Raw genomic sequence first — 12,946 nt, 5'->3', positions numbered from 1 at the left:
AATCAATGTGTAGACTATTCACATTGGGCATGAGCACAGAGCACCAAATCAATGTGAGTTAATGAAAGTTAATGATTAGGTGTGAGTTGAATTCAAACTTTAAGAATGATTTCAGAACTTACAATAAGAAGTTAATAATTACTTTAACATGAGACGAGTGTACTAACACGAGATCAAAAACAAAAGCAACACATGACAGGAAGTCTTGGCACAAACAACTTGCAGTGCTTTCCACTAAAAAGCACTTGAATGCCAAGTGCAGAAGATTTGATGGTAAAGAGTCCAGAGCAAACACTGCAGATTTCATCAGTACTTCAAATGTTAGCTGTGTGGACTCTGTATCTACTTACCATATCTTTAAAAACATGGGAAATGCAGATAAATAGTGTAGTTTTTAAACAGCATCTCAATGTTTGGCTTAAGAGCAAATGCACATTGAGAATAAAAACATCCATTCAAATGAACTGGACAAAATCTGCATCTGCTAAAATTTAAATGGATGTAAATACGGGTTTGTTTAGAAATGTGAGAACTCAATACAGAAAACCAGATGCAAGTGAGAAGTGTCGTTGGGTTTGGACTGTGGAGCAAACATCTGCATTTATGTGTTCTGATTGGCCTCTTCTTGTTGCTGATCACTTGTCCGAAAAGCACAGATGTCCTCCTCAGCAGTTAGTGTGGCCTCCTCATTGGTGGTTTGATCTTATGCCCACATTTGCTCTGTTTGCTCCAAAACCTCCAGAGCTCCCTTTGTGGGCAGCATTTTTAGACATCACAGTCTTGACACAAAGATCGTTCCAAAGTAATTATACAATACTATTTAACGATCAATAAAAAAAGGGTACAATATAAGTAAAAATTTTTCTTTATATTCAGCAAAGAACCTGAAAAAAATGTATCAGTGTTTATACAATAATTTTGAGCTGTAACACAACCATTTTCAGCATTAATAAAATTAAGGAATGTTTCTTGATCACCAAATCTGCACATTAGAGTTATTTCTAAAGGATCATGTGATACTAATATTTATAGTAATGACTGCTAAAAATAAGTCATTAAACGAGAAAAAAAAAAATAAAAAAAAATGTGCTGCTCATAAATTTCTCTTTGTATACAACTTTAGAAGTCAGCAGTATATAACACAAAATACAAAAAAGCTAAATGGTGCATGGTGAGAAGGGAGAAATGATAAGGATGCATGAGGAAGGCCGACTGATTTCAGCAATGTGGAGCTGCTAAAAAAAATGAGACATTTAAAACGAATTTCACAAAAAAAAAAAAAAAAAAAGATTTTCAAATTATACCACTAAGCAAGGTAATGTTTTATAACAGATTCCATATATACATTATAATATTCTTCCTCTGAATAAACACATTCTGTCAAGGACTTAAAGCTAACAACAAGGCCATGTGATACAAAATACTTAATGGCAGTCTTGAGCTCATTTTACAGTTGAGTACACCTGATATTGGAGGAACACAGCAATGCGGAGACAGTGAAGGACTAATCATTAGGGTATCTATTAGCCTTGAACAAGTGCAGTACCCCAATTAACTAGCCAGAGCCCCGGAGCTTGGAATAAGGGATAGACAGGAAAATAGACAGAGAGGAGAAGAGATCGAGTGAGCGAGTCAGCAAGAGAAATGGCGACATGCTGAGAGGAAGAAAAATGAGAGGAGGAGTAAAGATTAGGAGTGCAATGTCAAAAAGGACAGAGGTAGAGGAAAATTAGCCCAGTCTGTATGACTGAATGTGAAAGATGGAAATTGCTGAAAGATAGAGAGATGAAAATGAGAATCGGAGAATGAAGGTGCCCCAGAGAGGTGTTAGGTTCAAATTCTCCATGACCTTTCAGACAAGCTGTAACAGGCAATCATTATAGAGCTGACAGTCTCTCATAGTCTTAATGGGAAACACCAGCAGCAATCTGTGTTAATACTAATCAGAATGGTGCCTTGGGGCCAGGGAAGGTTCCAGTTCTGAGTTTGAAACACACTCTAAAAGGACGTCTGACTCAATCTCTCGCACAAGCATCAAAGCACTGTCGTTTCAAAAGGACTCTCTCTCCAAAGATATCAGTATTAGACCTGTTCTCTCTAGGATCAGAGGTGTTGAGGTGATCCTGCTTGTTACCCACAAGATGGGTAAAGTTTTTACTTCCTGCCTTTAAATTCAACACAAAATGTGAATTTTTCTTAAATAATATTCATGTAACAAGATAAAATAAAATTGTTTGAGATGCACAATTTATCAGTATCATACTGACATTAGAGATTTATTTAATTTGTGCCAGTCAATATTACATTTTTAATGGGCATGCTCATTTTCTCTTTTTACATTGAAATTAACTTTGCGATCATCTAATGGTAACTTAATGTTCATCTTTAAAAAAAAATGCAATAAATGCTATTTTTTGCTAAAAAAATTAATAAATTATATCTTTATTATATTTATCAATTTTTTTAATAATTTTCATATTCAACATGTTGCAATACCCAATTTAACAAAAATATTTATTTTAGTGTTCAGTGTTTTATTTGTAATGAATTTAGACAAAGTATAGAAACTTAATCAGCCATATAAGTTAATAGTTATATCACAAAAATAGATATTTAGAATTTAATCAGTGCATCCCAAGAAATGAAATGCCTTCAGATATAATAAATCTGTTTTCTACATATAAAGCATGCCAAAATACAGAACAACCTAATTAAATAGCTGATGATTTTTTTTCTCTCTTTTTTTTTTTTTTTTTTAATGCTCATTAGTATATAAATGCCATTCACAATATGAGATACGCATTTACACTCTGGAACAAAAACATAAATAAATAAAAAAATAACCCAAAATACCTTGTTTTATGGATTTTTGAAATGCTCCTGCTGCCCAATTTTCATTGCTAGATAATGATGAAATATCAAAGCATCCTTTTAAAACCATTCAACTTTATGAACAGTGACACAAGACTTCAAGCGGAACAAAGAATGAAAAATACATACTGGAACACACAAAAGGTTTTCAGTTTGTGAATAATTTCTCTCTTTATCCCCAGATGTCTCTATCTCAAATGAGAAGCAATGCGTTTTTTTAAAGGTGCTGAGAACTGGAAGAAATGTGCACAGTTCTCCGTTGCTTCCAGCCTCCAGGCCCATCGATGCAGCATTTCATTTGCACTACAGAACAGACTTCTGGTACACTACGCTGTCAGTTAATGTTATCATCACAGGTGCAGTGTCACGCTCAGCCATGTGTCAGTTCAGTCACAGCACGAACCCTCACCAGAACGACTTCAAGTCGGTCTATTTCCATCACACTGTTTGAAAATGGTCTCGTGCCAAAGCCGGATACATAGACCACCACTTTGCATCATCTCATCTACCCTGTGAGATACTGATTAGATGCAATTTGTCCCCCTGAGGTCCACTTTTAACGTTAGCCAGGTTTCCTGCACCAAAAAGCCGTCATTTAGTTTTACAGGATCAATTACTATCCTCTCTCTGATCCTTAGATTTAAACAGGCTGTTGAATATGAGACTTCTATATGTAAATGATCACCGTTATTATTATGACAGTACTCCGAGGTTAGCCAATGTCATTCATTAGGTTCAGCCCAGTGTCAAGTTACTGAATAACTCTTAAGGCAAATCTGAGCCTAATATGTTCATTTGAACATTCTTGTAACAATATAACCATTCTGATTTGAGCAACTGAGTAAGCTTTTGTGACTTACTATCAATAAATGTTTCAGCTGTCCTAGAAAGGAAGCTTTGTGTTGTGAATACTGCATTAAAGAATCATTCACCTAAACAATTCAGACATGAATTATTCACCCTGCAGCCAGTTTAAATGCAGAACATCATAAACCACACACACACACACAAAAGAAACAGCATAAAAACACAAAAGTAGTCAATAAGTGTATCCAAAAGTATCCAAAGTGACAGCAAAGACATTTCTAATGTTACAGTCTTTTGGTAGATATTTTGCAATATCAATATTAAGCAGCACAACCATTTTCATAATTGATGACAATAATAAATAATTCTTGAGCACTCAATCAGCATATTAGAATGATTTCTTGGCAACAATTTCATTTAGTACTTGCCAATAGCAATAGCTGACCTTTTATTAAATTAATGTAGTGTGCTTAACATTTTCAGGAACTCCACTATCAATAATATCAATTACATGTATAATTAAACTACAGCTGATCACTAAGGTGTCATGAAACAAAATACATTTACTCTTTTCGTGAGTCATAGGAGTTGGCTTGATTAGTTAAGCAAATACAGGTAACTAAGTCAACAATGCACTGGAAAGACTTTGTTACTTTCACCGCTGTTAGTGTTATCTGTTCAGAGTTTCTCTTGAAGTCAATTTCCTTTCACAGTACAACCAGAGAGCAATAAGAAGGGTGTTTGGCACGACTTTCTAAAAACTGGGGACTACAACATTTTTTCAGTTATTATGTTACATTTAATATTTTGTCGTTACTGGGATAAATATATAATTTTGTTGCGATGATGATGATTGTGCTTTTATTTGACTGACACATGCAGGCTGGGTGAACATAACAGCATTCTTGTGCATACATCAGAGGCTGATAAAAGCAAGATAGTGTGCGCTCTCTCGTGCATCCTTATTCTCAAAAGCAAGTCCATCTGTGGTTTCTTTCTAAAAGTGTCTATTTTTCCCCACATTTAAACAGACAAACATAACGATTTACCGCAATTCAATTCAACTTGTGAGAAACGAAGGACATTCATGGGAAGTCAAAAAATTATTCTTCATACACAACAGTTATTGGTGTCTGTGTATCCCTACCATGTCTCACCTTTAAGTTAACAGCTTAGGTTTAACAAACAGGCTAACAAGATCTACAGCTGCAGGATCTGATATCCTGCAGTTAGTGTGAACAAGAGTCATTTTCCTCACTGGAACAGAGTTGGTTCTAGACCAAAGGGTGGCTTTCTATCTGTGTGTCAGCACATTAATTATCTTTGTCATGTACCAACCACTGGCCGGCTGCTGACTGGGTGTTAAATGACTATTGTGCCTCCATTTCCTAGAGGTCACTGCCACGTTTATCTCCCAACGGAGGCTATCAACACACATGTAATGAAATGACCTCAATGACTGCCTGTGTTCAATGTGGAGTACTCCATCTAGGTCTTTTGTTGACTGACGGAGACCCTGACTAGCCCTAATAAAGCAAACAAGCAAATACAATGATGTCAGTAATGTGAACTACCAGGATGAGCAGCTGTCAAGGTTTCCGAGAATATTTAGTTAAGTTTGTCAAAACGGAATCAAATTGAATCAAAGTCAGGGTTGAACAAAGCAATTTATACTGAATTGCCATGTTTCATGCCAGTGGGGAAAAGCAAGGGTTGATGTAGCGAGTGGTACAGCATGTTCTGGAAGAAAACAAGTCCTCCTGAGCTCATCATCAGGCTATGCTGACAGGACTGAATCGGATCGCTATCTGTTACAAACCACAGCTGTCCAACGGATCATAAAGATCTGCAAACCTGTGCTGTAGAGTGAAACAAGGCTAGCTCTCTGAAAACCTCTCTTAGAACAGCACAGCAGAAGCCCATCACTTGAAACCTTTTCCCTTGTTATTTCGGTTTATGTCATTACTTGGATAATTGTGAATAAACTGTATAAATTAAATTCCCCGTATAGTTCGGCAAATAAAAAGACAAACAACTTGATTTTGTCATTTTATTTAATATGGGAAAATTAAAATGGACAAGTCATTTTTTATATTAAATATTTTTTACTACATGGCAAATTTCAAATGCATAAAGGTAAGTGGTCTGAAAAGAAACTTGTTATCCAGTTCAAGAATAAAATGACTTAATATTGAAAAAATACAAAAAGGACAGCCGCGTAATTCTACAGTACTTTGGACTTCTACAATTACTCCATTCAATTTAGCTTTAACTACATTTATACCATGTTTTTAATTGGTGAATTATTATTATTATTATTATTATTATTATGGTCGATTGTATTTTATTTTCATTACAGGCATTATGCAATGTGATCTTTAAAGAACAGCTATGACCTGCGTTTTATATTGATTTACACACATGCTGGCATTTGTTTTTAACTAAAAGTTTTTTATATAAACTTAATATATTTAATATTATTAATTGAATTAGATTAAATCAAACGGAAAATTATAGATCCCATTTTATTGATATTTAAATAGTACAAGCTTGTTATGTTGGACTATTCTTGTATATACAGGCGCTGTATTAAGCAGGACATAAATTACTGAATGAAAAGGCTTTCTGTTACCACAGGGTACAAATGTTTCTAAAGCAACCTCAGCGTCATTGCGCATCTGGTTAAAAACTAAGCTCTGAATCGATTCTGACATTCTCAATGATGCACTGATTTTTTTGTTGATAAGGCTGCATTTATTTGATCAAAAACTAGAGATGCACCGTAATGAAAATTCTGGGCTAAAACAGAACAATCTGGATGCACTTCGCTTAAAACTGGAACCAAAACTGAAAATGCCATTTAATAATTCTGCATTATTTTATTAAATAATACAGTCATTTTGCTGAGTAAAAAAAATTTCAAGACAATAAAATAACTACACTTTTATTTAAAGTAACATCAAAATTGGACAGAAAATATATTAATATTAAAAATTAATATATTATTTTTGTTCAGTCCTATGCAACATAATAAGATTCAACAGTTTGTTTGTTTTTTGAGCATGGAGCGGATCTCCATATATTTTTGGCAAGTATTTTCAGCCTTTTTTTCCTTTCAGCCTAAAAATGAACATTTTGACAGTAATTTTTGATGGCTAAAATTTTGGTGCATCCCTATCAAAAAAAAAAAACACAGTTAATGTTGTGAAATATTATTTTAATTTCAAATAAAAAGTAATTACTCCAGTCACGCGATGCTTTAGAAATTAGTCTAATATGCTGATTTTTAAAAGGAAAGTTAACAAGTGTTTAATGTAAGGCTGCTTCAAAAAAATGTTGACCTTGAAAGATATTTATTTCACTTTGGTCATCAAGTACTCACTCCTAAAACAAGACCAATTCTACAGCCCTGTCTTTCTAAATAAAATAACTATAGGTGGAAATTAATTAGAGTATTAAGAGGAGAGCAAATGTTGCAGTGCTTTGTTTTTGGGTACATATTGTAATCTCTCTCAAGCAATCCCAACGTGAGGCGAATAAACTAAAGCAACCCCACCCTGTTCCTCCGGTCTTCCCTTGACAGCTTGTGAATTAATCAGGCAGTAAACAAAGCTGGGGGAGCGAAAGAAAATTGAAAAAAAAAGGGATAAAATAAGACTTACCCTGAGCTAGCATGCTGAACTCCAAGAAGAGGGCGATGTGGTAGAGCTCCATGGCCTCTTCGGCCCGACTCATGCACCCTCTCCCAGCCACCAGCGCCTGAACTTCACCCAGACTGCCTTCAGAAGGGCTCCCGCGCAGCACTAGTGAAAGATCCACCGCATCTGTGTACATGCAGTGCAAGACCACACAGGCGTATTTCTTGGGAATGATGGATTCGTCGAGGATAATACGGGTAGGGGTTTGGAGAGTTCGCTCAGTGATCTCCTCCCCCGAGCGGATGCGTCGTTGCAGCAGGTTGCGGAAGAATGGCGAGCGGGCTGAAAGCACGGCCTTGTGGGCCCTTAGCTCCTCGTCAGGAGAGCTGAGGTTCACCCCTGAGTTTCCACCTCCCATGCCACTAGGAGCAGGTCCACCTGCTCCGAAAGCCTCAACCAGCTCAGAGTCCGAGGAGAAGCTCAGCAGCGAGTCAAAATACGCCATGTGCTCACAGAGGTTTCGCATGTCGCCTTCTAAGGAGTTGGGCGTACCGAACTCCTCACTCAGTCTGACCAGCACATCAACATTCTGCAACCTCACGTCCTCTGATCCTAGCTCACCTGTATAGAGGTAATGCAGCAACGAGGAGAACATGGGCGCATCCATGCCTGCCGTCCCAACATTCAACAACACCTCTGCCCCGTAACCTGGCGACGACGAAAGCAGGGTCTTGAAGAATGGGCAGCGGGCAGCCAGAATGGCTCGGTGTGCTGGGAAGCAGGAATCCTGGAAGATCAGGTCCACATCAGTGCAGTACTTGTGCTGATAAAGGTTGGCTAAATCACGCTGCAGGGTGCGAGCCTCAGGGCGGGCCAGGCCCGCCTGCAGACTGAGCTCTTTGAGTGCTGCCGTGCCATCATATTCCTCCACCAGGGCATTGACGTCGCGCACGTCCCACCCCGAAAGGAGCTCGCGCATCTGCCGCGCATGATCGGCAGACCGACTGGACTTGCGTCGCTTAATGAATCTCCTTTTGAGCGTGGCCAAACCGGAGCTCTTTTTCTTTTTGTCCTGAGGTTTTTCAGGGCCATGTTCTAGGCTGTAGAGCTTGGACTCGCCGCCATAACCCTGTGGTGCATAGGAGGCGCCTGGTGACAGAAAAGAAACACATTGTGTAAGAGTCTGGGAGCCTCCAAAGTTGCCAGCAGGAAAATATGCATTGTGATGTCTGCTGAGATTATAATTAATGTTTATTCCAAATAAGTACAACACCAAAGTGGTTTAATTTTTTGCAAGTGCTTCAGAACAAATCTGAAATATATTTTACTTTTAATGACTTTGGACTGATAGAGTAAATTTACACTACAACTGGATTGAACTCAAGTTCACAGAATTGTCTCTCTATAACAGCAGTCAAAGTGATGTTTGAGGAGCAAACATCACTGATGAACATCACTTTAAGCCTTAACTTAATCTGTAGAAATTAAAATATGAATTCAAAATATTTAATTCCATTTTTTTATATTCATATATTCTGATAATCCCTTGAAGGAGTACTGCAAATAAACATTCAAATTTTAAACCGTAAAGTATGCATCCCCAAACCATTTATTGTGCACTAAAACTAAACTTGAGTAGCAGAAACTGCATCTCTTCACATCAATTAGACATAAAATAAGATGAGACTATAAAAAATGTATATTTAAATGCAAAGTCAGCAACACCAAAGCTCCCATAAGTATATTGATGAAGAGCCTGCATGTTCTAAATACTTTGATACTTTTGGGAGCTTTGGTGTTGCCGACTTTGTATTTAAATATTTTTCCACTTGTTTCTTAGTAAATTTTTTTACATAGTAGTTTTTTTTTATTATTTATTTATATAGTTTCTTAGTAAATGTATTATATATATATATTATTCTTGATCGAGCACCCAGTTGAGATTGATTTGCATGTTTTTGCTTGCTTTTTTAATATAAAAATCGTATCCTTATAGAGAATTGTAAGTGGTATTTTGGAATGAGATGTTTTTAAAAGAGTAGAGTGAAAATACCTAAAATACTTTGAAATTAAAACAAATTCAAAAAGCTGGATTTTTTAAACAGTGAATGCAAAACATTATTTTTTGATGTAGCATTGTATAAACAATTCCAGTGTCAAAAGGAAAGTATGTATCCCCAAACCACTTAATGTGCACTTTTAACTTTCCCCCCTCTAAATCTCTACATTTTCACCTGCCAAAAAAGGAAACTATGAAGTCATCTAATGTCCTCCCCAGCATGGCTAATATCTCCCTGATGACACTTTATGTCTCAATCCAATGTTCCATTTCTCATTGTAGACCCACCATCATGCGTGGCTTAGCATTTTGAAAGCACCATTACTTTACTGATCTCAAAGACAGCAAAGTCATCAAAATTTTCACATCAGAAAATGCCGTTAAAGCCAGACTCTGTGGAATACTGAGGGAAAAAAATTACAAAGCAACTGCTGACAGTTGTGATACAATTTCCAAGCCTTTAAATAAATGAATACAGACAAGATGTTACAGTGAAAGAATATGAAAACTGTCCCAGTTGGTGAAGTCAATAATTTAATGAGATTCTATTTCTCTGTACTGCTGAACTGCCTCTGAATGAATACCGCTCTTTGTTTTTATTTGTTATAAATTATATATATATATATATAAACTTATTTTTTTTTAAAATATGAACAACAAATGTCTCTGTAATAGTATTGAAATGGGAGTTTACCTATGAAGGTCTGCTGGGTCTGTGGGTTACCCCCGAACCGAGGGGAGCACGAGTGAGGGTAGCTGGAGGCATTCACACCCATCCTCTCCCCCCTTCTTCCTCCTCTTAGTCACCCTGCTGGATCATTCCATCGGAGCGCTGACACACTGAGAGCTCACGGCTCTGCTCAATCAGACCTGTATGAATGTTGGCGACACTGCAGCCATGTCCGTCATTCCTGGGAAAGAGAGAGAGGAGGGGGTGGAGAAAACATTAATCGTCAACAAGATGGAACGTCATGGAATCTGGACAAACAAAAGATTAATATAATAATATAATATTAAACCATAATAACTCATTATCACCTATATATATATATATATATATATATATATATATATATATAGGTGAACATTTATAATCATAATTAATAATAAAAAATAAAAAATAAATTAACAAATGCAATCAGCTGTGTAAAATGGCATTTAATTGTTCTTGCTCTAATCTGAAAGCCAAATTAAACGAACAATACAAGCAGACCAAACAGACTATATAAGCAGAGCTCTGATGTTTACTTCTGCTTTTGAAGATCATTACAAAACAGCTGGAGGATTCTGACTTATTCAAACCCTCCCACTGATGTCATGTTAATGCAATCTGACAGAGGCACAACTGGCTAGTTTACTCAATCTAAACAATGTCTACAGTGCTTCACATCTCTTTTTATTTCTCTGTAATCTACTAATTTTTGCCTGTGACTTTGCTTTGGTCTTCAGTACTCAAGGCTAAACATCCACCCCATCGGCACAATGCATTATTTCTAGAAATGCAGACATCTTCCTCTGAACTGACCTGGCTGGCAACAAATTTAATACTGTTAGTTCTTTGCCAAATATGTATTTTTTGGGGAGGTGTATCCAGATGAAGAGCTATTGCTCCATCCATATATTTGTGTTTCATATTACATTCCAACCTTGCGCTGCTGGGAACTCCTCATACGGGGAGCCTATAACAGTTTGGGGAGACATAAATGCTTTACATCCCCCACTTGTGACACTGAGAGTGGGCTGAAAAGAGAATAATTTTTCCAGGCTGTGCCAAAGGACACCAGACAAAGCCATCTTTAGCTTAACATACACTGCTTAACCTTGATTAGACGTCCACTGCATGTGCGCTAAAGCACAGATCCCTCGTCTGCTGGCTCAGAGGTTTTCCTCTGACAGGGTGTGAACAAAGCTTTCTACAGTGGAAATGTGTTGCAATGTGCATTCAGCTGATGGAAATCCCGTTCCTATGAATGTTCACTTGCACAGAGATATACATGTATCTGGTCACCATTTCTGTGCTTTGCAATGACATCAGAGGGACAAGCAAATGAAATCGTAGACTCCTGTTTGGCGTTTAGTCTCTTTCACGCTGTGTTTGGAATGTTCGCAACATCAAAGCAGCAGTTTTAATGCAAACAGCAGATTCTGTTGTTGAATCTTCAACATCAAAGCGCTGTGGCATTAATATTTAAACAAACAAAAAAGTTAACTTGGCAAAAAAGGGCTATAATTTAACTTCTGACCCCTGTCCTTGAAATTATTCAAATTTTGCAGATATGCAGGGTATGAAATTAAAACCAGCAACAATCCAATGTGGTATGTTTTGCAAAGTGGCAGGTAATTTTGCTTATCTGCCAGCCACCGTGGCAGGAGACCTGAACAACATCTCGGATTGACAATGACAAGAAATGCCATTACAGCGGTTTCAGCTTAATGTTCACAGTGTTGTTTTAATAATTGCCCCAGTGCTACTGTGTTAAGTTTTTTTTTCTAGTTTTATAATAAAAATAATACTTCTAATAACAACAAAGATGCTATTATTATTATATAGTCACTTGTTAGTTAGTTAATAATAATTATTAAAAAGTAATTATTTAATCATATTATAATATTATATAAATGAGCTGAACTCAAAGATCTTAGACTTGTTCTATGTACACAAAAGGCCTCTCTCTCAAATATTGTTCACAAATCTGTCTAAATCTGTGTTTGTGAGCACTACTCCTTTGCCAAAACAATCCATCCACCTCACAGGTGTGGCATATCAAGATTAGACAGCATGATTATTGCAAAGGTGTGCCTTAGGCCGGCCACAATAAAAGGCCACGTTTGTATAGTTTATATTGCTATAACTTCTGATTGGCTATTTTTTATTATTGTTCTGTTTTTAAATAGGCTATTGTTAACTGAAAGTATCTGTTGTGGAGTGAGGGGAACTAAAATAGCTTAGCTATGTTTACAGTGTTTATTATATTGTTAGTAAACATTTCGTGTCGGCGTAAAGAACACATACACATCAAATTTAAGATTAAAATTAAGCCGCTGTGAACTTGAGTATTGATGAATTTGTATTCACTCAGCAGTCAGCACAGCCGAACCCTCCATCAGATGAAGCAGCTGTGCATTGTTTAATAAAGTTGCTTTAAAGTACCAAAAACATCAGTCAAGGATAAAGCCTGCACTGAGGTATGCAGCAGGCTCATTATAAACACTCGATGGTGAAAAATGATAATCACAGCGTCCGATGCAACAACTGTCTCTCAGTGTGAGTGACAGGAATGGAGAGGGAATAAATGAATAGTTTTTAATGCTGCAGAGCTCCAGAGCAGGCGCTGACACAGACAGCAGTTATGTAAGCAAGCAGAAGAGAGGAGCAGCTTTGTCAGATTAGGCAAATCAATAGGGAGCCTCTGCACCGTTGCTGCAGGGGAAAGTATTAATAATGCACCTCAAGGTTTTCAAACCGTCTAGGTATGCTTTCACCCAAAACAACATTTAAAGCTTAAGACAGACAATGTTTTCTTTTATTCGGACTACAAATCTAAAGAAAAGAGACCACAGAGTGAAACAT

The 12,946-nt window shown here is 36.9% G+C and overlaps 1 protein-coding gene across 3 annotated transcripts in view; it reads right to left on the bottom strand.

The window, feature by feature from the left end:
* Positions 1-12,946, bottom strand: part of LOC127938262 (BTB/POZ domain-containing protein 7) — a 49,117-nt gene that overhangs the window by 21,587 nt on the left and 14,584 nt on the right. For 2 of the 3 annotated variants that reach the window (XM_052534717.1, XM_052534718.1), the window contains exons 2-3: positions 10,070-10,286; positions 7,341-8,465 (exon numbers count right to left, since the gene is read on the bottom strand). In XM_052534717.1, coding sequence (XP_052390677.1) covers positions 7,341-8,465; positions 10,070-10,151 — 1,207 coding nt within the window. In that variant the 5' untranslated portion in view covers positions 10,152-10,286. Of the gene's footprint in view, positions 1-2,885; positions 3,447-7,340; positions 8,466-10,069; positions 10,287-12,946 lie in introns of those variants that run through there. The other variant, XM_052534719.1, reaches the window with a different exon arrangement.

The sequence above is a fragment of the Carassius gibelio genome, chromosome A20 (assembly GCF_023724105.1).
Source record: "Carassius gibelio isolate Cgi1373 ecotype wild population from Czech Republic chromosome A20, carGib1.2-hapl.c, whole genome shotgun sequence".
NCBI classification, from domain to species: domain Eukaryota; kingdom Metazoa; phylum Chordata; class Actinopteri; order Cypriniformes; family Cyprinidae; genus Carassius; species Carassius gibelio.
The sequence above is the reverse complement of the archived record's forward strand: the minus strand, read 5'-3'. Positions and strand labels throughout refer to the sequence as shown.